This window comes from Euleptes europaea, chromosome 1, assembly GCF_029931775.1.
Source record: "Euleptes europaea isolate rEulEur1 chromosome 1, rEulEur1.hap1, whole genome shotgun sequence".
NCBI classification, from domain to species: Eukaryota; Metazoa; Chordata; class Lepidosauria; order Squamata; family Sphaerodactylidae; genus Euleptes; species Euleptes europaea.
The window spans coordinates 134,461,521-134,483,317 of record NC_079312.1 but is presented as its reverse complement, the minus strand read 5'-3'; the positions used below and the strand labels follow the sequence as shown (position 1 = coordinate 134,483,317).

Genomic DNA, 21,797 nt, shown 5'->3' with positions numbered 1-21,797 from the left:
GCAGAGGTGGATTGGGAGGCAAAAACAGTCCTGGAAAAGGTTCCCACTCTGTTCTCCCAAAGAAGGAGGGAGGATGACCAGGCCCAATTCATACAGGGCCATCCTGTATAAGGTGAATTTTGCCTCACTTGGGGATGGGATGGCCCCTGGCCATCAACCCCCAGGGCTTTTCCTAGCGTCCTTAATGGCCAATCCAGTCCTGGCAAAAAAAAATTTCCTTGGGCAAGCAAACCATAGCTATGCCACAACCCCACATGTATTTTATCCCAGTTTAACCTCCATGGCTGCCCCCAAAGAATGCTGGGAATTGTAGTTTGCTAAGGTAGAGGTAGTTTGCACAGGTAAAGAATTCTGCATCAAAAATCCATCGCTCACAGAACTACATTTCTCAGGCTTCCCAGAGGAGAGCAATGACTGTAGTGTAACTCTATGCCCCACAAATGCATTCCTGGACCTAGTTTACAAGTTTATTTTACCACACTGAAAGTCTCCAGATCCACAAGTGACTTAAGATGCTCATTCTCTTCTTTCAGCATCTGCAGCTCATCTGCCTGTGGCTGCATGTCTCCATTCACCCTCTGGGATAGCTCCCTCTCACAGTAGGATGATACCCGGGCATGCTGCAATTCCTGCTTCATCACGTAGAGCTGTCACGGGACGCAAAAGAGAAGGCAGACACAGTTATAAAGAACAGTGAAACATCTGTTCACATTGTGGTGCTCACTGTGAAACACGTCATCTGGTGTCTAAGAAGGCAACACACCTACAAGCACTAGATGCAACCATCCTCTCTGCTACTGCACTCCACTGTGAGCTACTGCACTCCAAACACATTAATGTTCTACAACAGCACCAGTTAAATATAGCAAGTGGAAAGGAATGACAGTGCCAGTTGAAAGAAAAAAAAGCTGGCAACCTAAGGAAATCAATGACTGACCAAAGGTTGTAGCCTAGGGTTGCCAACCTCCAGGTACTATACAGAAAAACAACCTGTGCTGTAATTAGCATTACTAAGTGCTCCACGTAGTGTACCAGTGTCTAAATAAATAACACTGGGTTGAATTAATACAGAATTTAACGAGCATTAAGGCATGCTCCAATCCTATGAAAATAACCAACAAAAAACGGAAAATGAATTATGTGCACATCCTTGTGCTACAGCGTAACATCAGTACAACAACTTTGTATCTGATCGGTTTTTGAACGTTTCTTGCAGTGAACTTTTCGGACCGCATTGCGGAGTGACAAAGTTGCAATTTACCTCATATGGACTTACACCTTACTAGTTACCCTTTTTGGAAGGTTGTACATGCAACTTTTGACGCAATTAGTTGCATAAGGTTTTTTTGATACAAAGTTGTTGTATTGATGTTACACTGTAGCACAAGGATGTGCACATAATTTGTTTTTTGATGGTTATTTTCATAGGATTGGAGCATGCCTTAATGCTAATTAAATTCTGTATTAATTCAATGCAGTGTTATTTATTTAGACACTGGTACATTACGTGGAGCCCTCGTGCTGTTTATTTCCCTTAGTAACCTTCAGGTACTAGCTGGAGATCTCCTGCTATTACAACTGATCTCCAGCCGGTAGAGATCAGTTCCCCTGGAGAAAATGGCCGTTTTGGCAATTGGACTCTATGGCACTGAAGTCCCTCCCCTCCCCAAACCCCGCCCTCTTCAGGCTCCGCCCCAAAAACCTCCCGCCGGTGGCAAAAAGGGATCTGGCAACCCTGTTGTAGCCCATTATCCAGTCTCTAACAGCTAATCAGGGCTGTTTCCTGGGGGGGGGGGGTGGAGGTCCAGGACAAGCCTCCCACCACCTTCCCCCAGCCTCATCAAACTTCTGTTCCCAAACCACAACACACTCTTATCACCCAGAAGACTGGTGGTGGCTCAGGGCTGAAAGGATGTCTTGTGCGTTTTCAGCCCCAAGCTATCACCAGTCATTTGGGAAGTAGATCTCACACCTCACACAGATACTGCCCTCCCAGTGATTGCTTCCTCAGGGAAGAATAAGGCCTCCCCAAAAGGCAGGGCCCAAGACTTGGACCTGTTGCCAAGATTTATCCTACCCACAGGACATTTCTATTAGCTAAGCTGATAGTGCCAAAAGTATTAGGAGAAATGTGAGAAGATCCAGGCATTTTAGGAGAGTTCCAAACCATACCATCTTCCAGCAAGTGGGTGTTGAGGGACCTTATTATTTAGATGCATTCTTCAACAGTTTGGATTAATACACAAAAGTAAATTTTTGTGTTTTTTTATATTACATCCACACAATTATTTTCTATTAGGAGCTGAATTGGGGCAATATTATCTCCCTTCAATTGTCTGTTGAGTGGATGGAATGCTTGGTATTTCAGAACCTGCAGCATAAATTGCTGTCCTCGTTGGAAACAGGATACTAGGCAGTCCAGATGGCAAAACAAGTCCTAAATTCTACTGCACCCAGTTCTGTGAAATGGGCAGGAAGCAATAGCTGTGGGTTACTGGCAAACGCATTACAAGATTCTAGCAAAAACATTCCACCAGTATTAATCACTAAGGCACTTAATACACAAATACAGAGTATTAGCAAAAGACTGTGGGGATTTCAGCAAAACATACCACCCACATTAATCACCGAAGGCAGCTGACATGTGCCACAAACCCAGCTCAGCGCCACACCTCTTCCTGCAGGCTCTGGCAGCGGGTAATAGCCAGGTCCTTCTCCTGCAGAGCACTGCTGTAGCGCAAGGACAGGCCGTACAGCTCATCCTTCAGCTTCAGGGCCTCGTGGAAGTGAGCACTGAGCTCCCGCTTCATGCGGTTACACTCAGCCTCAATGCCCCTCAGGCTTTCGGCCTGGGCTTCCAGTCGAGCAGCTTTCTCCTTCAGCTGACGGCAGTGTTGTAGCAGGGATAGCTTTTGTCGCTTCTCCTGGCTCAGCTCCTCCTGGAGGCTGCTCACAGCCTTGCCCAAGCACTCAGTGAGCTGGGAACTCTCAATCAGGCCTAGGAGGGTGGAAACGGAATGTTTAGGCCGCTATACAGGACTGGTCCTACTATTAGGCACTATGGGGTAGTCCATCCAAGTGACAGAATTTGGGCCTCAGGTAAGGTTGCAGGTCCCTCTTCGCCACTGGCGGGAGGCTTTTGGGGCAGAGCCCGAGGAGAACGGGGTTTGGGGAGGGACTTCAATGCCATAGAGCCCAATTGCCAAAGTGGCCATTTTCTCCAGGTGAACTGATCTCTATTGGCTGGAGATCAGTTGTAATAGCAGGAGATCTCCAGCTAGTACCTGGAGGTTGAAATCAAGAAAGTAGCACAAGACAATTCTTTCTATAATAAGAAGACCAAACTATAGCAATTAGTGCTATTAAGAATATGTATTGGAAACATACAAAGAACAAAATTCTGGAGCAAAAAAGTATCACATACTTTTTTTTTTGCGACCTACTGATGCACTTTATGAAATTATTCATGCGGACTCTATAAGGACTGAGTATTGTTCCTGTGGTTCACTCATGCACTTTATGAATTTATGTAGACTGAATAAGGATTGAGAATTTGGGCTCATATTTGTATTGTAAAGCCCTTATTGAAAGTTGGGGTCTTAATTACCTATGTGATACTTTTTTGCTCCAGAATTTTGTTCTTTGTATGTTTCCAATACATATTCTTAATAGCACTAATTGCTATAGTTTGGTCTTCTTATTATAGAAAGAATTGTCTTGTGCTACTTTCTTGATTTCCACACTCCCTACTTAGCACTTGCAAGCCGTTTTTTGATTAGTACCTGGAGGTTGGCAACTCTAGCTCAGGGAAGCACAGCACATGACCGTTGCTCATTATATTTTTACTGCCATGAGAGACCAGCTGCAAGGGCAGGGATGGGGGAGGTGATAACAGAGATGCCAAAACACTGTTATGGGTCAGTCCTGCCTTTGTCAGTCAACTATGGCATCCCACGCAACAACAGCTCTGTAACTATAACAGCCAGCTCTGTCTATGGGGTCTGTAGAAGAGGGATACTAGGAAACTCACCACTGAAATTGTTGTGGTCTATGGAAGGCTCCAAGCCAGTGATGAGCGTATAAATATCAGGGTTGTGGAGTTTCAGACTTTCCAAAAAGGCAAGTGCTCCATTTTTCCCACGGGATTTCAAGAGATCCAACATGTGACCTGCAAGTAGATTGGGAAAAGAGGCTATGTGACATGGAGGTGATGGGAAGCCCCATGGACAAGATACCAAACTTCCAGCCTACTCAGATAAAAAAATCATTGCTGATGTCACATTTCCTTCTTCAGTTAATAACAGCATTATATAGAGCAAAAATGCCCATTTTCTATCTCAGAGAAGCCATGACAGCAGCCTGCAGTGCCCTTTAAGCATAACAAAACACAGCCATGGATTCTCTCAGCTTGCCAAGGCCCAGCCTTCTCCAGCCTCCACTCATCCTGTTTTTTGTGGGAATATCTGACCTGTCTGTCTATGGAAAGGCAGGTCATGTGTGGCCTCCATTTGAAACATCAGCAGCCAATATACCAATTAATTCACCTTTCTGCACTCTTTTGTTTGGCATAAAAGACATGTCTTCCCATATAGTATTCATCTTTTTCATCTAACCACCAATTAACATAACTATCCAGATTTTTGTGTCAGTGGCTAGCTTCCCTTTGTGGGATAAAACTGTTGCAGTCAATTCTTATAAGAGATAGAGGGTACTCTGTCCTTCATATTCAACACTGCAGAGGGGCCTATCCTGGCAAAGGAAGACTAATATTGCCCTTAAAATTGGTATAAATTAAGTCTTCCTCCCCACTTACAGTAATTTCATGAAACTTGGGGTGCAGCTGGGTTTACAGTGTAGGTGCAATAGCATTGTGCTGCATTACCTCCTTTTCCTATTTCTATCAGAGGAAGAGGGGCAATTATGGTTGCCAACTCCAGGTTGAGAAGTTCCTAGAGGTTTGAGGGCAACGCTTAAAAGGGGATGGAGTTTGGGGAGGGGAATGAGGGGGCTCAGCAGGGACGTAATGCCAGAGTACATCTTCTGAAACAGCGACTTTCTTCTGGGGAATTATTCTCTATAAGCTGGAGATCATGTGTAAAGACCCCACCTGGATATTGGTAACCCTAGGGGCAGTAAGGCACATTCCATCCACCATAGATGTGGGGAAATGCATCTTATAACATCCCATCAACAGTGTCACACCCAGACTGCTCACCAGCTCTCATGGCACTGTTTGTGAACTGTGGGCTGTGCAACACCTCTTCCTCGTCCAGTCGGCCCAGCACCTTGGCCTGTCGCAAGTAAGGGGTCAGCCGGCTTGGGCAAATACCCCGCACAATTCGGTACCGATGGCCTTCCACCATCTCCCACAATCGGTCCTCATCCATATCACGGAGCTCTGTGTCATCCAAGCTGGGGTCCTCGGTTCCTACCCCTGCCATAACGGAAACCTGTGGGAGTAAGAAGAAGGCTGGTAGTTCATTGGAGGACAGTAAATTAAGGTGTACTTTATGAAGTTCTATAGACCTTAAAGATACAGCATGGCAGAAGCCAAATTCTAACCCAGAGACTGTGGCATTGTACAGAATCATAGGATTGAAAAGATCCTGAGAAGTCATTTAGCTCTGCCAACTACTTTAAAGTGAGTGTTAACCCAAACCGAAGCTACAAATTAATTCCTGCCATTACAAACAGACCTATATAACCCAGACTATATTCTCAGCTATGTATATTCCACAAACACGAGCAAAGCAAAAACCACAATTTAGGTACTCAGTGTGGAATATTGCACCCAAATAATCTTTTTCTCTCTCTTGGACAGTAAGTTTTTAATTTAAAGTAGCCCTGAAATTGTGAAAATAATCCCTAGGGAAACTTCAGAAGGGCATCCAGATAAACTATCTAGTGGTACAGCACTTTATTGTCCTCTCACGCTTTATCCTCCCTATGCAGAAACAACCAGGTATGCAATTATATACGAAGTTTGGATACTTTGTACAGGCTAATTATATAACAAACAAATCTGCATATAATTCAATGATTTTGTCTCAATTCTTTTTTAATGTAGAAAACACAGAGACTTGATTATAGTGCATTATAAACAGAACACAAACAAATGTGCTATAAATGCCTACAGAGCACAGGGAATAGTTTACTAAAACCATTCCCATGCACTACATAAATTTAGGAGGTAATCTATAGGAATGTAATCTATAGGAATGTATCTTTTTTATTTTAAATGTAAGCCACCTGTATACTCCTTCACATTTACAATATATGCTTTTGCCAGGTTCAGAAGAAAGGCCTCTGAAATAATTTTTATAGGCCATCTGTGCTGCAGAACTCTGCACTGCATCTTTCATGACTGAAGGCCGGACATTTATATTAATAATGAAACTTCATGTCTTCAGGGATCATGTCAGTTTTGTGTTCATTTAAGAGTAGTGTCCTGATGTTGCTGAAATTTTTTAGTATATCTTTTAAGCTATATTTTAAAGCTGCCTTGAGTCTCCTTTTTCTGGAAAGAGGAGTCTGGGTTGGAATATTTTAATGCAAAATTAAACAAATAAATACATATATAGTTATGTAAGAACAACATCTATCTATCGCGTCTTTACCACACTCTCCTTTCAAGAAGTTTATAGTCTACTCCTTTTATCATCATACAGTTCTTATGATGTAGGTCAGGGCAGCATCGATGGTTTTCTCCTCCCCCATTTGATCATCTCAACAATCCTGTGAGGTAGGTTAGGCTGAAAGAGTATGACTGGCCCAAAGGCATCCCAAAACCTTCACTGTTGACTGGAGCCCAGATCTGCCCAGTTCTAGACCAATTCACTAACCTCCACACTATACTGAGTTTTTCGACAAAAATAATCCTCCCGTTGCCCATAGGGAGACATCCTTCCCCTGTATGCCCAGAGGCAATAACACTAGAGGTAAATCAAGGCAAAATTTATGTGTTTAGATTTTTACCTCATCTTTTCTTCAGCAGAAACTCAAAATAGCTTACAAACTCATTCTGTCTTCCCCCATTTTGTTCTCACAACAATCGCCTTATGAGGTAGGGTTTCCAACTCCAGTTTGAGAAATTCTGCAATATTTGGTGGCAGCGCTGAGGGAGGGAGGAGCCTGAGGAGGGGAGGCAACTCAGCGGTGATGTGATGCCATATACTCCACCCTCTGAAGCTGCCCTTTTCCCATGGAAACGTATCTCTGTAGTCTGGCGATCATGGGTAATTCTGGGAGAACTCCAGGCCCCACTGGGGAGGATGGTAACCCTGCAGAACTGAGGCCTAAAGAGAGCGACTGGACCATGGCCGTCCAACAACTTCCATTGCAGTGTGGTAATTCAAACGCAGGTTTTTCAGAGCCTGGTCCACCACTCTAGCAACTGCACCACACTGGCAAGAAAACTCCATGAGAATGCAGGGATGAGAGCATTATCCTATCCAGACACAACACACACACACACATTTCTTCCTTCCTCCATGTTTCTGACGTGGAAGCAAGTGGTTTAGGAGTTCCTCCAGGACATAACCACCAGCAGTCTTGCTTTATAAGAAACAGTGTCCTTTATTTACAGTGCACAGATAAAACATACCATCACGTACACTTCTCCACTACTACTTCCAGGCTGTAATTGATTTGTATTTGAGTGAGTTACAGAAGCACAGTTACATAGCCTTATATACAACCACTGCACCTGATCTGCATTAGGCCACCTGTGGACCTTTCCAAGCATTACATCAGCAAACTGCCCAGATCCAGATTACTGCAGTTCCCTTTGGTACCAGCAAGGCTATGGCTTCTGCTGACATCATCTTTGGCCTCTCAGATCTCCAAAATCTGACAGCTCTCACACAGCTGTTACTTGTCAGATTATTACAATCAACTTGATACTCTGACAGTTTCAACCTATCAGATTTGGTTTCCCACCTAGAAGGAAGTGGCAGAGAGCAACACCTTTGCTAAACTTGCCAAGCAAGGAAAGTACAGCTGGGCAAGCAGTCTCGCCAGTAAACACATCCCTCGCATGCCCTGAAGTTCTTAGCTAGCTGGGAAAATGTAATATTGCGCAAGAAGCTGAATAGAAATCTGTGCTGCCTGACAGGACAAAGTCTATCCACACCTGGGCGCAAATCTTAATCTGCCTTCCTGTGCTACATAAATCAAAACAAATAACACTCAATTTCCTCCTCCTGACAGTTTGATCTACAATAACCTGTGTAGTCCATAATAACTGGATCTTTCATCAAGGCCCAGAGATTGAGAGGGAGGGAGGTGGGGCAGACTGGGAGGCCAAAACTGGTCCTGGAAAGCCCCATCACAGCTAGTGTTGCCAAAACTGGCCCAGGAAAGCCCCATCACAACTAGGGTTGCCAACCTCCAGGTGGGGCCTGGAGATCTCCTGGAATTACAACTGATCTCCAAACTAGAGAAATCTGTGCCCCTGGAGAAAATGGCAGCTTTGGAGTATGGGCTGTATGGCATCACGTCCCCGCTGAACTCCCTTCCCTCACCAAAGCCCACCCCCAGACTCCACCTCATGCCCTCCTCCTGGAAGGAGGGAGGTAGGGTTGCCAACCTCTCGCTATTACAACTGATCTCCCTCCAGAGCATCCATTTTCTCCAGGGAAACTGATCTCTGTAGTCTAGAAATGATCTGTAATTCTGGGAGATTCCAAGGGCCCACCTGGAGGCTGGCATCCCTACCTTAGGTGGTAGGATGGACTGCACTGCATAAGAGGCGGAGATCCTGGAGGACAATGTATTCCCTGAGTTTTTTTTAAAATCCCATAAATAGCAAAACAGCGCCACAAGTGAAGCAAAAACTGTCTTCTCTGCTAGTTTTCTGTTCCCAGGGAGTTTTCCCCTCTATGCCAAGGAACAAACAAAGCTGCAATCTGGACCCGGCAATCTATTCTACCACCTCCTTGCCACCTCATTCTCTTGCATGTGCGAACACAGCAAAATAAAGTGGTTGATAAGATATACCATTCATCAGGTCAGTTCTTCTTGCTGATCATGTGATATATAAATTAGGTCTAATACCCCCAGAAGCTTGGTGGGAAGGGGGCAGTCGCTAGAAGCCAGAATTCTGATTTTATCTCTCTAGCTAACAGAGGACAATGAGGGGGGGAGCAGGGTGACGTGGGAGCTGGGAATCAAGACGTCAGGTTTCTTTTCACATTTGATAATTCATTCATACAAATGATATCAATGTATGCTACGCCTTTATAGCTCAAATGAAAACAAGAAGCTCCTCTCCCAAGGAGCTTGCAATTTAAAATAAGATTGAGGTTGGAAAGGTGGAGGGAAGAGATGAAGGGTTAACAAGGAATAATTGAGAACATACGCAGTTACACATATGTTGACTGTTGCAGCTGGGAATGAAGACTGAAGACTGGATTTAGAAAGACTGAAATGATGTTTCTATGGACAAGTTCAAAATAAAACAAAGAAAAAAAGACACAAAGTGGAGGTTACATTTGCAGATAAGGTAGGAAACAAGAAGTCCAGGATTCTATAACTGTGGGATCAGGAACCTTGGTGAGAAAGGGGCGAAAAACGCATCAGTTTCTGACCTTGCCTCACCACCACCACCATCCTGAGCTCTTTTACCCTGGACAAAATGATGGAGGCCTAAGGTTTCTCTCACAAAAATGATAACAGCCCTTCCCCTTCAGACCAATCTATTGCCCTGAGCAAAAACCTGAAAGCAAAAGAAGACTTCCCACTTGCTTGGCTTACCTGTCCCTGTTGATCAGCAGCGGAGAATGTTGAGCGGATATTGATGCTGCATGTCTTGGAAGGCGACGGTGATCTCTGAAGAGTGCAGCTAAACAAGTTTTTCAGGAGGCCCAGCTCTCGCTCTCTGTGTGTGCCAGGGAGATTTTAATGTAACAGTAGTTCTTCCTCCTGGGCACTTTGCCAGGTCTAAAGACACATTAACCCAGGAGAGGTGTCTGGCTGTGTTCCAGCACAGCAAGGCATTGCTACCTGGCAACTCAGATCTCCTTCAAGACTCTGCCCCATGGCTGACATTTAGGAGCCTTGGGTTCAAATACACCTTCAGGCAGTCTTTGGGAAGTGATTGTCGTCCAAACTCAGTTTCCCAACTGTGAATGGAATGACAAAATGTGGATATATTTATCCCCTCTACAGTGTGTAGAATATCAATACCTGACAGTAATTGTGGGAAACGTTAAGCTGGTCTGGAGTCAATGATTACTGCTTGGCTACAACTGTGGAGGTCTGGGTTCAAATCCCTACTCTGCCAAGAAATTCATTGAGTCACTTTGATCCAGCCACTCTCTTTCAACCTTACGTACCCCACAGGGCTGCTGTGAAGATAAAATGGGGGAGAAAAGAACCATTTTTGTCATTCTGAGCTTCTTGAAAGAAGGTCACAATAGACATCAAATAATTATAATGTTAAGCATGATTGCTATGAAGTAACTGGTTATTTAAATCAATGGAACTAACTCCTAAGTAAAGGCATTTAAGACAACGGAATGAGGATAAGTTTTAGTGCTATAGAAATCAATGGCCACTAACGGTAATCAGACTTGCAGGGCCTTATGAAACAGAAAAGTGTGTATTAGAAAAGTGTGTATTAGAAACAATGCAAGCCCTCAGACTTCTAGACTTCTCATTTGTTTTAAGTTCTAATTAAACCATGATAACAAAACACTGTTAAAATTTTACTTCAGGCTCTATGGAGAGAGTGAACAGAGGGGCATTTCTCTCCCTTCCTCTCAAGTTACTAGAATACAGTGTGGTCATGATGTTGACTAGCAGTAGGTTTGGGACAGAAAAAGACAGATTGCTTTGTTGTGCCATGTATTATGAAATGTCCTACCACAACATACGGTGCCTAGTTCAGGTGGGTTTGGATAAATAAACATAAATCACACATGCATAAACATAAATCACATATCGTATCTGCGGAACCATCTCTCCTGGTACGCCCCCAAGAGAGCGTTATGCTCAGCACATACCAACTTGCTGGTGGTCCCCAGCCCAAAGAGTGTCCGGCTGTCCTCAACCAGGGTCAGGGCCTTTCTGGCCCTGGCCTGGTGGAACTCCCTCTCCAATGAGACCAAGGCCATGTGGGACCTAACGCTTTGGCAATTGGACTCTATGGCATCGAAGTCCCTCCCCAAACCCTGTCCTCCTCAGGCTCTGCCCCAAAAACCTCCCACCGATGGCGAAGAGGGACCTGGCAACCCTACTGCAACGGTTTCCAACATAGCTGGCCTCCCTTCCCATTCTCCTTACTGTTTGTTAAACTGACTGACCAAGTAGGGATTTGAAGATCGTTTTCCCCAGTCCTAGTCAAACACCATCAATACGCCACACTGGCGCTCAATTGCTTGTGTGTTTTGTTAGAATGTCACCAGCACACTTCGAATTTGCCTATTCTTTGATAGCAATTGCCACAAATATTAAACAGGGAAGTCCCTGTCAACATACCGGAAAACCCAGTCTGAAGCACCACCCAGCCTGAAGGTGAGTTAAGTTACTGGAAGCCCATGATTGCATACAGATAAAAGAAGGCGGCAACAAAACCCAGTGGAACTAGAGGCAAATAGAGTTACTTGTACAGGCAGGGCTGTCCAGGGCAAAGGGGTTAGCCACCTGCTATGAGGGTTCTAATCTAACACACAGTTCTAATTGCTAGCTCTAGCTTGAGAGCCACAGCAATGTTAATTTATGTTATTATGTGAAAGCATGAAAAGAGAACTCATTAGAGGAAGAGTAGTCTCTCTCAGTCCCCTCATCTGTTTTTACCTTTCATGTGTGAAGGAGTTTTAATCTCAAGGGCAGAGGGACCCAGATCAATTTTATGCTCTCTAGGCTACCATCCCGTATTTGGGCATTGTTGATTTACTTCAGTCACACCCCCACCTTTCTCCCCAACAGAAGCCCCAAGTGACTTACACAAGTCTCCTCTCCTACATTTTATCCACACAACCCTGAGTGATAGGTTATGGTAAATGTGTGAGCCTGGCCAAGGTCACCCGACACATTTCCATGGGAGAGTGGAGAACTGAACTCAGGTCTCCCAGATGATGGTCTTTCATTCTAACTACTATACCACATGGGCTCTCAAGCAAGAGACCTCAACAGGTTTTGATTACTATGGGATAGTTCAATTTTGTGACCCCTTTTATTATGCTTTGCTAGCTTCTACCTATTTTAGCAATGTGGACAATATTTACATTTAACTTTAGTTTAACGTTTAGAAATGCATGCTTTTCTGAAGAATATAACCCCCCCACCCTGGAAGTGACAAGCCTGCATTTCCTTAAAAAAAAAAAATTGTTATTTTCCAGACAACATAAAACAACACATACAACACACAACACACACCCCTTATACATAATCAATAATCCATGCCTACAACTAGATCTTCATCAAATACCCTATGAGGACTACATCATTCTGTCCTGTATAGCATTAATCTTTAAATCTTAAAAGTAAATAGGTCTTCAACAAAAGGAGGGATATATATATACACTCAATCAAGCCTGCATTTCCCTCTTACATGCTAGCCACAGTATTTATTTCCTATGCCCCCCTCCAGTATCACTAGGTACACATCACTCCTCCTTTCCTGTTAAAGTTCTATCTATTAGGAATTAATAGTAGAACCTTAGCACGGCAGTAGCTGTAATTCTATTTTGCCCCTTCTTTTAACATGATCACTGCATCTAGCATAATTGTATAGCTTTTATTACTATTGTTCTGTCTTCCTACTTCCTGATCATTATTCTTTTGTATGTGTGTAATTCAAAGGGTAACAGCACAGGATTATTAAAAAAAAACAGATTTAGGTGTTTTGATCACTAATCATTTGACTGCTGGTAATAATTGCTGAGTCAACAAAGGAATGGTCTGAATGCACCTCATCCTAGTTCCGGGAATAAAGCTAAACCTGTTTAAACTGGGCCAGCACTGAGATGGGAAAATACTTGGCCTGTTCCCAGATTCTTAGAGGGAAGGTGAGTGCAATGAATTAAGAAGTAAAAGAGCAAAAGTGAGATAATCAAGATTCATGTTCTGCCATTGGTTCCTGTACCAGAGCACTGCCATATCCTTCTCCTATTTATGAAGTAGCTCCAACACCATTTAAGATAACCGTACAATATTCAGGACAAATCTTTATTGGAAAAACACTCCATTTTTGATCAGATTGAAGACACATTGCAAATTTCAAAAGCAAAGATGCGCCCTGCCCTCCCTAAGTTCCTCTGCAACTGGCTCTTTCCACCTTGTATCTGTCCCAACAGAGGGTGTTTTTTTTTTCCTTTGTGAGAATTGCTCTTGCAGCATAACCCACTTCCACCCCTGAAGCCCGTTTCTGAAAACAGGGATATTTGGCACAAACTGTATCAAAGGCATGCCTTTGGCTGCCCCCTGCCCCAGCTGCACTAACAAGTTGAAAATGAAAAATATAGCTGTGAGATGTGTGATTCGACTGCTCTGAAACATTGCAGTCTTTCCCTGAGCATTTCCATGCCTGCTCCAAAACAGCGTCACTTACATTTCCCTTAATGCTTCAGAGCTCCATCCAGGATTATTCTAGCCACTGGGAGAGTGGGCCTTGATTCCAAGAGGTATGGAGCATGGTAACTAAAATGGTACACATGAAGATGACTCCCTCCTGCTTCAACACCTGTGCAGGCTTAATCCTACATCTGGGAGTATCATTAGGGGAGCGCTCATCACACCCAAACAGCAGCCATCTTCCTTTTCCACAATTTTTCTCCTCCGGGAAAGTAAGAACATTACAAAAATGACACAGGAAAACAGTGTCACGATAGAACAGCTCAGTCTCATTCAGAGCAAGAGTGGTCAAGCATCTTTCTTAAATGAAAACTTCAGGGTCCTCCTCTTTCTCCAGAAGAAACAGCTTCTTCTAAGGGAACCATTCTTAGATAAACCATCAAGACAACACGAGCATTCATCACTAGTTTTCCCATTTCTCATTATGGTTCTGCAAAACCGATGAGCTTCCCTTCTAGGGTCAGGACCAGGTGATGACAAATTGCTCCCCCATCAGCAGAGAGAGGGAGATGTTAAGGATCTGAGGGAGGAACAACAGACCGTTAGCGACAGCTTCTCAGTCAACAGTCAGGAATCACAATGAGGGACGATGGACTAGTTCAGATGGTATCACCTGTTGGAGCATAAGAGGATGCAGGTGGGCTCACAGCCCAAGAGATGGAGGCACAAATTGTATGAACTGTCTTGTCTTTGGGGGGGGGGGGTTTCTATACATGTGGTCGCTGAGATCAGGGGCATTCCTAGTGATTCTGGGGCCCAGGGCAAATGTCCAGAATGGGGCTCCAGAATCACTGCCAACCCTCTCTGACCAGGGCCAAGCAAGGAGTGGCCTTCACTCCATGCAAGGTGGGCAGGAGCCACCACTGCTGCTAGAAGCCAGCTGCCCAAACCCCAGGTGCAAGTGGCAGCAGGAGCCTGCTTTTCTTTTTTAGATTGCTGGTACTCTCTCCACCACTCACAGCCACATTCACAGTTATCATCAACCAAAAGAGTCACATTTACTTTCTTCTTTGGTGAGAGGCCTGCACCTCAGGGAGGCTCACAATTCACCTGTTCCTCTGGCACCAGCTGTTTTAAGATGGGAACTACCTGTCAGTCAGAAGTCCCACCAGCCAAGGGCCTTGCTCACATTCCAGAAACGGGGCAGGTGGCACATTGGGGAACAGTGCTGAAAGGAGCCACAGGTGGCATGTCAAAGAGACGCTGAGTGAGTATCATTGGTTTAGGTACATAACTGCATTTGTTTCAGGCATTAGAAGAAGCGATCATACATGCTCCACACAGAAAGAGTCTCTAAATATTTTCCTGATTAAACCCATGTTTAAAACTGAACTACCACAAGATTTTTGCACCAAGTATCAAGAATTATGGCAAGATGCACAAGTTCCCCTTATCTGTATTTTTACATAATTTGGAAAGTATCAGCAGAAGGGCAGTGTTGTGGGACTGGCTACAGTATCAGACTTGATTTAGGAGAAATTTCTAGTTGGCCATGAAGCTCACCAGCTGATTTTATGCTAGTTATTCAGTCTCAGTCTTACCTACCGAACAGGATTGTTGTGAAGATGAAATGGAAAGAAGACTCATGTATACTGGTCTAAGCTCCTCAGAAGAAAGACAGGAAAGAGAGATAACAATGGAACAAATATTGAGCATGATGGGAGTGAAGAAGGAGTAGAGCTGGACACTTTGGGTTGGCTCCAGCAATACACGAATGCAAAGACTGCAGATCTTTCCCTGATTCCACTCCCCACAGCAGTTCTTTCCGAGCCCTGCAAAGTTTATTTCTCAAGATTGTAGAACCCGTGTGGTCTAATCGCCATGTGCATAGGGAGGCTGCAGTGGGGAGGAGGAAAGGAGAGACGTTGCCCCTCTCCTCCCTCTTCCGTCAGTGGAGCTGCATTGACAGAAGTGGCAGAAAGGCCAATCTCATCCCCTTCCTCCTGCAGCCTCCACACCTGCATGGCTGTTTGTCCGTGCAGGTCCCATGACCCCAGGAATAAGCTTTCCCACAGTCTGAAAGGACCACAGGGAGGGGATGCAGGAAAGACCTGTGACAGTCAGTGCTTTCTACTGATGGATTGTTAGACTCAACCTTTCAGAGCTACTCCCTACTCCCTGACCATCTTTGGTCGTTTATGCATGGGAGTTTTACCTGAGGTTCGTTGCTCCCTGGACCCACACTTTCCTGTTGGAAATCTATGCACCAGCAGTCTTCAAGCTCAAATCAAGTCCCCACCCCTTAAAACGCTGCTTTGTAATTGGCTTACTTTGTAGAGCTTACTGTGAGAGAAAATCCCCCCCAAAAAAACCCAATTGCTGCATAAAAAAGCATTTTAAGAACAAAAACAAAAAATGGAGAAATCTGAAAGGAGGGGGGGAGGGAGAAATCCAAGCCTCAGTTTTAAAAAGCCTTTCTTCTCCTCAGAAAGAGCTCAGAGGAAACAGGAAGCATTTGAATCCCCGCCTCTTTACATGCTGCTTTGTAATTGGCTGTGAGAGAAACCAAGCTTCCATGTCCCACACTTTGCCTTATGCATGGAGATTTCACCCAGGCTGAGCTTAGGGGCGAAGGAAGAATTGGGTTAACAAAGGAACGGGATTTGTGAGGGCTGGCAGCGAAGTCATCTCTAATGGATGGAAAACTCATGCATAACTCCAAGGAACAACCGAGACAGACCAGAGGCAAACGTGAGTGTACGTACCCATGCATAAATGACCTTGGTCTTCTGAGTCTTTACAAAATATACTGTATGCTTCCTTGCTGAAACAACTGAAGTTTCTCCATATTTTCTTGTATGCTGGTCTCAAGGAATAGCTTTTTGTAATGCAAACAGAAACATGCCTCACCCTCTGTGTCCAGAGACAACTTTACCTTTGTGTCTAGGCGGTAAGAGAAGTCTGCAACTGGGATGCCATTTGCCAGGACGTGATGAGGAGGGCTGGAAACACCCAACACAGACACTACCTGAAGCAACAGCCCATCGACTTGGCCATTGAGCCTCACAATCTCATTTACCAGCATGCTCTGAAACAGAGGAAGGATGTGAGCAGTTGGACATCATGGCGGTTTGGATGTAACCAAATTAAGCATGCCTCAACAATGAAGGAATATTGAGTTAGCAGAGTGCTCAAGGCACATGTCACAGCAGAGTTTACCTGGTGTGGTTACACAGAGGGCCTTTTTATCTTTGCAAAACTAATATGAGTCCTTTATTGTAAGGAACTCCATTCCAGACAGGATGCAGTAGAGAGAAGAGTCTAATCTAGTCTAACTAACCAGAATGGATGGAGATGCACGAGGCATGCTCTGCTCCCATGGTGCCAAGATGGAGAAGAATGTGTTGAGAGAAGGTGTCAGCTGGAAGGAAGGACAATTCCCTGTGTAGCAATCTACACATCAATGGGATAGCATGAGAGCAGCAGAACGGAAGAATGTTCAGGGTCTGACTCATCTCTCTCTCTCTCCAGTCCCCCTCTTAAAGTCTGAGACTAACAGCTCATTCCTAACAGCCAGTGCAGCAAGCCAAAAGAAAGAAAAAAGGATCTTCTGAGGAAAAAACCCAAATTGACTCAATTAAGGAAGCCCTGGCCCTCAGTTTGCAAGACCTGAGTAAGGCTGTTAATGACAGGATGTTTTGGAGATCATTAATTCATAGGGTCACCATGTCAGAAGCAAAGCAACTTGACAGCACTTAATCCACACACAATGAGGTTATTTCCTAGGATATTTCTACAAGCTAGAATTTTAAAATATTTGATTATTTCCAAATATGTAGTTTCACATCCTTAGAAAAAAAGAAGAAACAAAGTGCTTAGTAAATCTGAGTTATTTGTAGGATAATCAGAAACTTCTTTCAAAAATGTATAATTAATTAATTAAAGCAACTTGAATTTTCAAATGTTTTTCGGTTTTGAACTGAGAAATGGGAATTTATCCATACATTTTCTGTGAATACTCAGCAAGGGCTTCCACCTTCCAATTCTCACATGGTGAAAGGGCTCAGAGGAAACCACCAAGTGTTTTTCTGTGGGTCAGTCTGGAATGCATAACAGGTAATTGTCACTGAAGAAAAGCAGCCTTGCTCTTCTTCTGATCACCAAACTTTGGTTCAGGCTGCGGCCTTCTATGTCTTCAATGTCTTGAAATCAGACTCTGGGAGCTGATGACCAGCTCTCTCACAAACCATTCCCGTGAGAAACCATTCCCATTTCCCATGGGAAGCCACTTCACTTTGGGGAGAAAGGTGTGGAGACCGGAGGCACCATCACCTCCACTTCAAAGCACCTCCATTTCAATGCCTTCCTATTGTAAATCAGCTATCTGTTCTTTTGGTGACAATCCTGTTAGAAGCCTGACATCTCAAAAGCTTGAAAGAGCCCAGATGTTTTGCATTGCTGCAGAAATGCAAATACATCCTTAACTTCAAAAGGCCTAGAGGTGTCATGCCAAAAATCTTACAAGTTTATTGCATTCTCAACATCTCATAGGGCGAATGGCCATAACCTGATGAGATGGGAGAGATAAATATGGACTCTGTTCTAATCATGAAGCTTGGGAGGGGGACATGCTGGCCATGTCCCCGAGCTATCATCACCTTTTGGCAACCATGAAGGACTGACACTCTGCGTGTTAGGACCAAACCTGGTTCTTGGTAACTATAAATCAACTAAAACCTTGTATTTGTTACTCTCTTGGAAACTTTGCCTATTTTGCCTGAAACTTAAAGAATTACTGTGAAGTTAGAGATTGCTAAGATTTCTTGTTTTATGCTACCTGTCTCACGAATAATTTCCTTTCTGTAACGAGCACATTTTATTAAAATAAACTTATAGACTTTATATTGAAGTCTGAGAAACCTTTTTTGGGTCTCAGGGCTAAATCCAAGTGCCTGAGTGTGTGTGTGTGTGTGGGAAACCACCTACCTTAGTGTTTTGTGGCAACAAGCCTCCCCTGGCAGAAGCTCTACTCTGCAGGGACGGTTTTTGCCTCTTTTGACTTTTGGGAAACTGGCTGGGGAAGAGTAGCTCTCAGCTCATCCCCGGAAAGCCAGCCTTTTGGAATTGAGAGCTGGTGGCAATATACCTGTATTGCGCTCAACGGGGGAATCCGGGAGCTCAGTAAGGAACTTGGGTTTTCTTAGGAAAACATTTGGTGACTTTGAACTAAAGAGGAACCGGCCTGCTGGAGAGCAGACCCGGTCTCCTCGCAGTCACATTCCACAAAGGGGTGACCTGTACATTCAGGAGATCCTGTGGTGCTATCAGAACTGCTATCAGAACTTACATTCTGTACAACATTTTGTTAACATAAAGGGGCATCACAGGACAGCAGAGACAAGCCATAGCTAGATATTGAGTGGGCTGGATACTTGTTCAAATGGGCTACAGCATTTTCTTAACAGAAGACCATTTTGCATTGTACCAATGCCAAGATTATGGCAGAGGAATAGCATTTTGCTACTCTACACCTGCAAGGTCTTATTTGATGCACTGAGTTTTGGTCTAGCCAGTACAAAAGGCAAGGATATGAGGGGAGAGCTACAGATGCACTAAAAAGTTGGCAAGACAAATCTCCCTGGAAACAGGAGAAAGGAACTGAATCAGTACAGCCTGGTGAAAAGACAATTAGGGAGAGGGGAACTAAGAGCATTTAAATAATCAAAACAATCTCTGGGGGAAAGAATAAAGGGCACAATTGTTCAGTGATGGTAGAGCAAAGGGCATGGTTTTAAATTGATAGAAATACACAGATTAAATACTATGTAAATATTCTTTATTGTATTGATTGTTTGAACTACCTAGGGAGGTTGTTGGACCTCTTTCTTTGATCTTCTTTTCTTTCAAGGAATACTTCTGGGTGGGAAGAAATGGACTAAATCAGCGGTTCCCAAACTTTTTGAGTCATGGAGCACTTTTCAGGAGAGAAATTCGTCACAGAGCACTAATTTTCACCTAGCACCCATACACTGACCTGAATGACAGTAGTATTTTTCTTTTCAATCTCTTCACGGAGCACTAGGAGATGTTTCGAGGAGCACCAAGTGCTCTGTGCAGCATAGTTTGGGAACCACTGGACTATCTCTTGGGTAGCCTTCCAATTTGAAGATGGGGCACATTGGATAGCCATTCCTTTACTACTCAAGGCCAAACAATTGGTAATGTTTGCTCTTAGGACAGATGGACCAGTACACTTGGGGACTGTGTTCATCTTTGATTGTATCACATGGGTTTACTTGCTTAGACCAATCTGGATTAATTTTATGAAACTGAATTCCTTGTCCTGACGCACTGGCTGCCCTCCGTTTTACGACATCTTGCCCAGGGGGTGGGGGGGGGAGAGGAAGACAAAGTGTGCCTTTTCTTCACAGATCTACAGTAATAATTAGGCCACATACCACTGTTCAAGGGATCTAGCAGTATTCTCTTAAGATCAGCCCTATTCCCCCCCATTTGATGGGTCTTATTTGACTTTAGAACTTGCTCCTTCCCAGAGACTCAAGGTAGATAACAAATGATCAAAAGGCAAATGTTATAAAAGGCGTAGCTAAAGGCTAATCTCTTTACTACTACTGCTCCATTCTTTGGATCAGATTTGTTTTTTCCAGAAACTCACATTTCTCGCCAGAAAGAGGATCTGTGTATAGTCACCCTTCTCAAAAGTCAGTAGTCCTTCACCATCATCCCAGAATAGGTCACCTCTAGCCACCCCTTCTGGTGTCAAAGCCACCACCAGGGTCATCCCCTTTTTGCGGGACTCTGTGGTTGTTAAGGCAGGCTCCTGAAGAAAGAAGATACATCCTAGCATCAAAGTCTTAGTTCCTCTTTAGTAATACGCATACACACACCAACCAAGATACCCTCATCAAGAGAATCCTGAAGATTCCCCCCCCCCCCCCAGTTCTACCAGCAAAGTCTCTGAGTGGGTATTATGTGCATGCATGTAGTAGTGATGATGTGCAAGAGAAATCAGTAGAGGTGACTCACCTGCAATGGTAAGATGTATCCTGCACGTATGTGGACATTGATTGTGTCAAGTGGAGCTGGTAAGAGAATCCACTGCCCCTTGCTGTGAATGGTGGATCCCTGAAAAGATGCAGGAAAAATAGATACACTATGGGATGTGCTTGCTGGGAGGGGACAGACCGAAAGAACACACAAAAGATGCCCAATATTCAGGCCAAATTGGTCACCAAAGGAACCTGTCCTCTAGATGACTCACTACCCCTTAATTATTCCTTCCTTTCTGCTTATGTGCGGGAATGGAAGAACAGCGCACTGTTGGAGCTTGTAGGCAACAAGCCGCTATTTAGTAAGGTTCAGCCAATGTTTTGTATTAAAAATAAATATGAACGTTAGCAAACTCCTGCTAATTTAAGCATGTCCTGCTACCTTCAAAACCCATGTTAACTTCAGATTACATCATGTTAGCTTAAAACTGGATGATTCAGATCACTGCCACTTTAAAACAATAACATTTCACCTTCAGCAGCAAAGAGGGTACACGCATGGGACTGGGACAATCTCTGGGACCCGTAAACATGGAAGAGCTTCAAGTACCAGCGAACTACTAGTCTCCTTGCAAAGGGAACCAAAAACCTGGGGAGGAAAGAAATGCAGGGGGCACCCATATGCCAACAAAATGGCAACCAGGCCATGACCAGTGTCCCGTCTGAATTCAAAATTTACAGACATCTAACAGAGGGATGTGCTTTTGATCTAGGAACGCTGGCATGATGTGGAAAGCTGCATTTGTCAGAGATGAAAAGGGGACATCCAGTGTGGTATAATGGTTAGAGTGTCAGAAAAGGATTTGGGAGACTCAGGTTCAAATCCCCACTCTGCCATGGAAGCTTGTGGGCATCCTTGGGTCAGTCACATACACAGCCTAACCTACCTCACAGGGCTGATATTATGAGGGTAAAACAGAGGAGGAGAGAACAGTGTTGTAAGCTGCTTTGGGCCCCCATTGGGGAGAAAAGCAGACAATGCATATTTAAATAAATGGCAGCCACTAGTTAAGGGAAAAGACAATCATGCTAGGAAAAGTTGAAGGCAGCAGGAAAAGAGGAAGACCCAACAAGAGCTGGATTGACTCTGTAAAGGAAGCCACGGCCCTCAGCTTGCAAGACCTGAGCAAGGCTATTAATGATAGGACGTTTTGGAGGACACTGATTCATAGGGTCACCATGAGTCGGAAGCGACTTGACAGCACTTAACAC

General features: G+C 44.2%; 2 protein-coding genes across 2 annotated transcripts in view; both read right to left on the bottom strand.

Moving 5' to 3' along the window:
• CARD14 (caspase recruitment domain family member 14) overlaps positions 1-9,793 on the bottom strand; it is a 28,454-nt gene extending 18,661 nt beyond the window's left edge. Inside the window, exons 1-5 of the mRNA XM_056861794.1 lie at positions 9,754-9,793; positions 5,216-5,450; positions 4,031-4,168; positions 2,673-2,998; positions 477-647 (exon numbers count right to left, since the gene is read on the bottom strand). Coding sequence (XP_056717772.1) covers positions 477-647; positions 2,673-2,998; positions 4,031-4,168; positions 5,216-5,441 — 861 coding nt within the window. The 5' untranslated portion in view covers positions 5,442-5,450; positions 9,754-9,793. The remainder of the gene's footprint in view (positions 1-476; positions 648-2,672; positions 2,999-4,030; positions 4,169-5,215; positions 5,451-9,753) is intronic.
• A 4,201-nt stretch (positions 9,794-13,994) lies between these two features.
• The window catches only part of GAA (alpha glucosidase), a 28,618-nt gene continuing 20,815 nt past the window's right edge, over positions 13,995-21,797 (bottom strand). Inside the window, exons 16-19 of the mRNA XM_056854841.1 lie at positions 20,563-20,661; positions 20,192-20,356; positions 16,451-16,603; positions 13,995-14,095 (exon numbers count right to left, since the gene is read on the bottom strand). Coding sequence (XP_056710819.1) covers positions 14,036-14,095; positions 16,451-16,603; positions 20,192-20,356; positions 20,563-20,661 — 477 coding nt within the window. The 3' untranslated portion in view covers positions 13,995-14,035. The remainder of the gene's footprint in view (positions 14,096-16,450; positions 16,604-20,191; positions 20,357-20,562; positions 20,662-21,797) is intronic.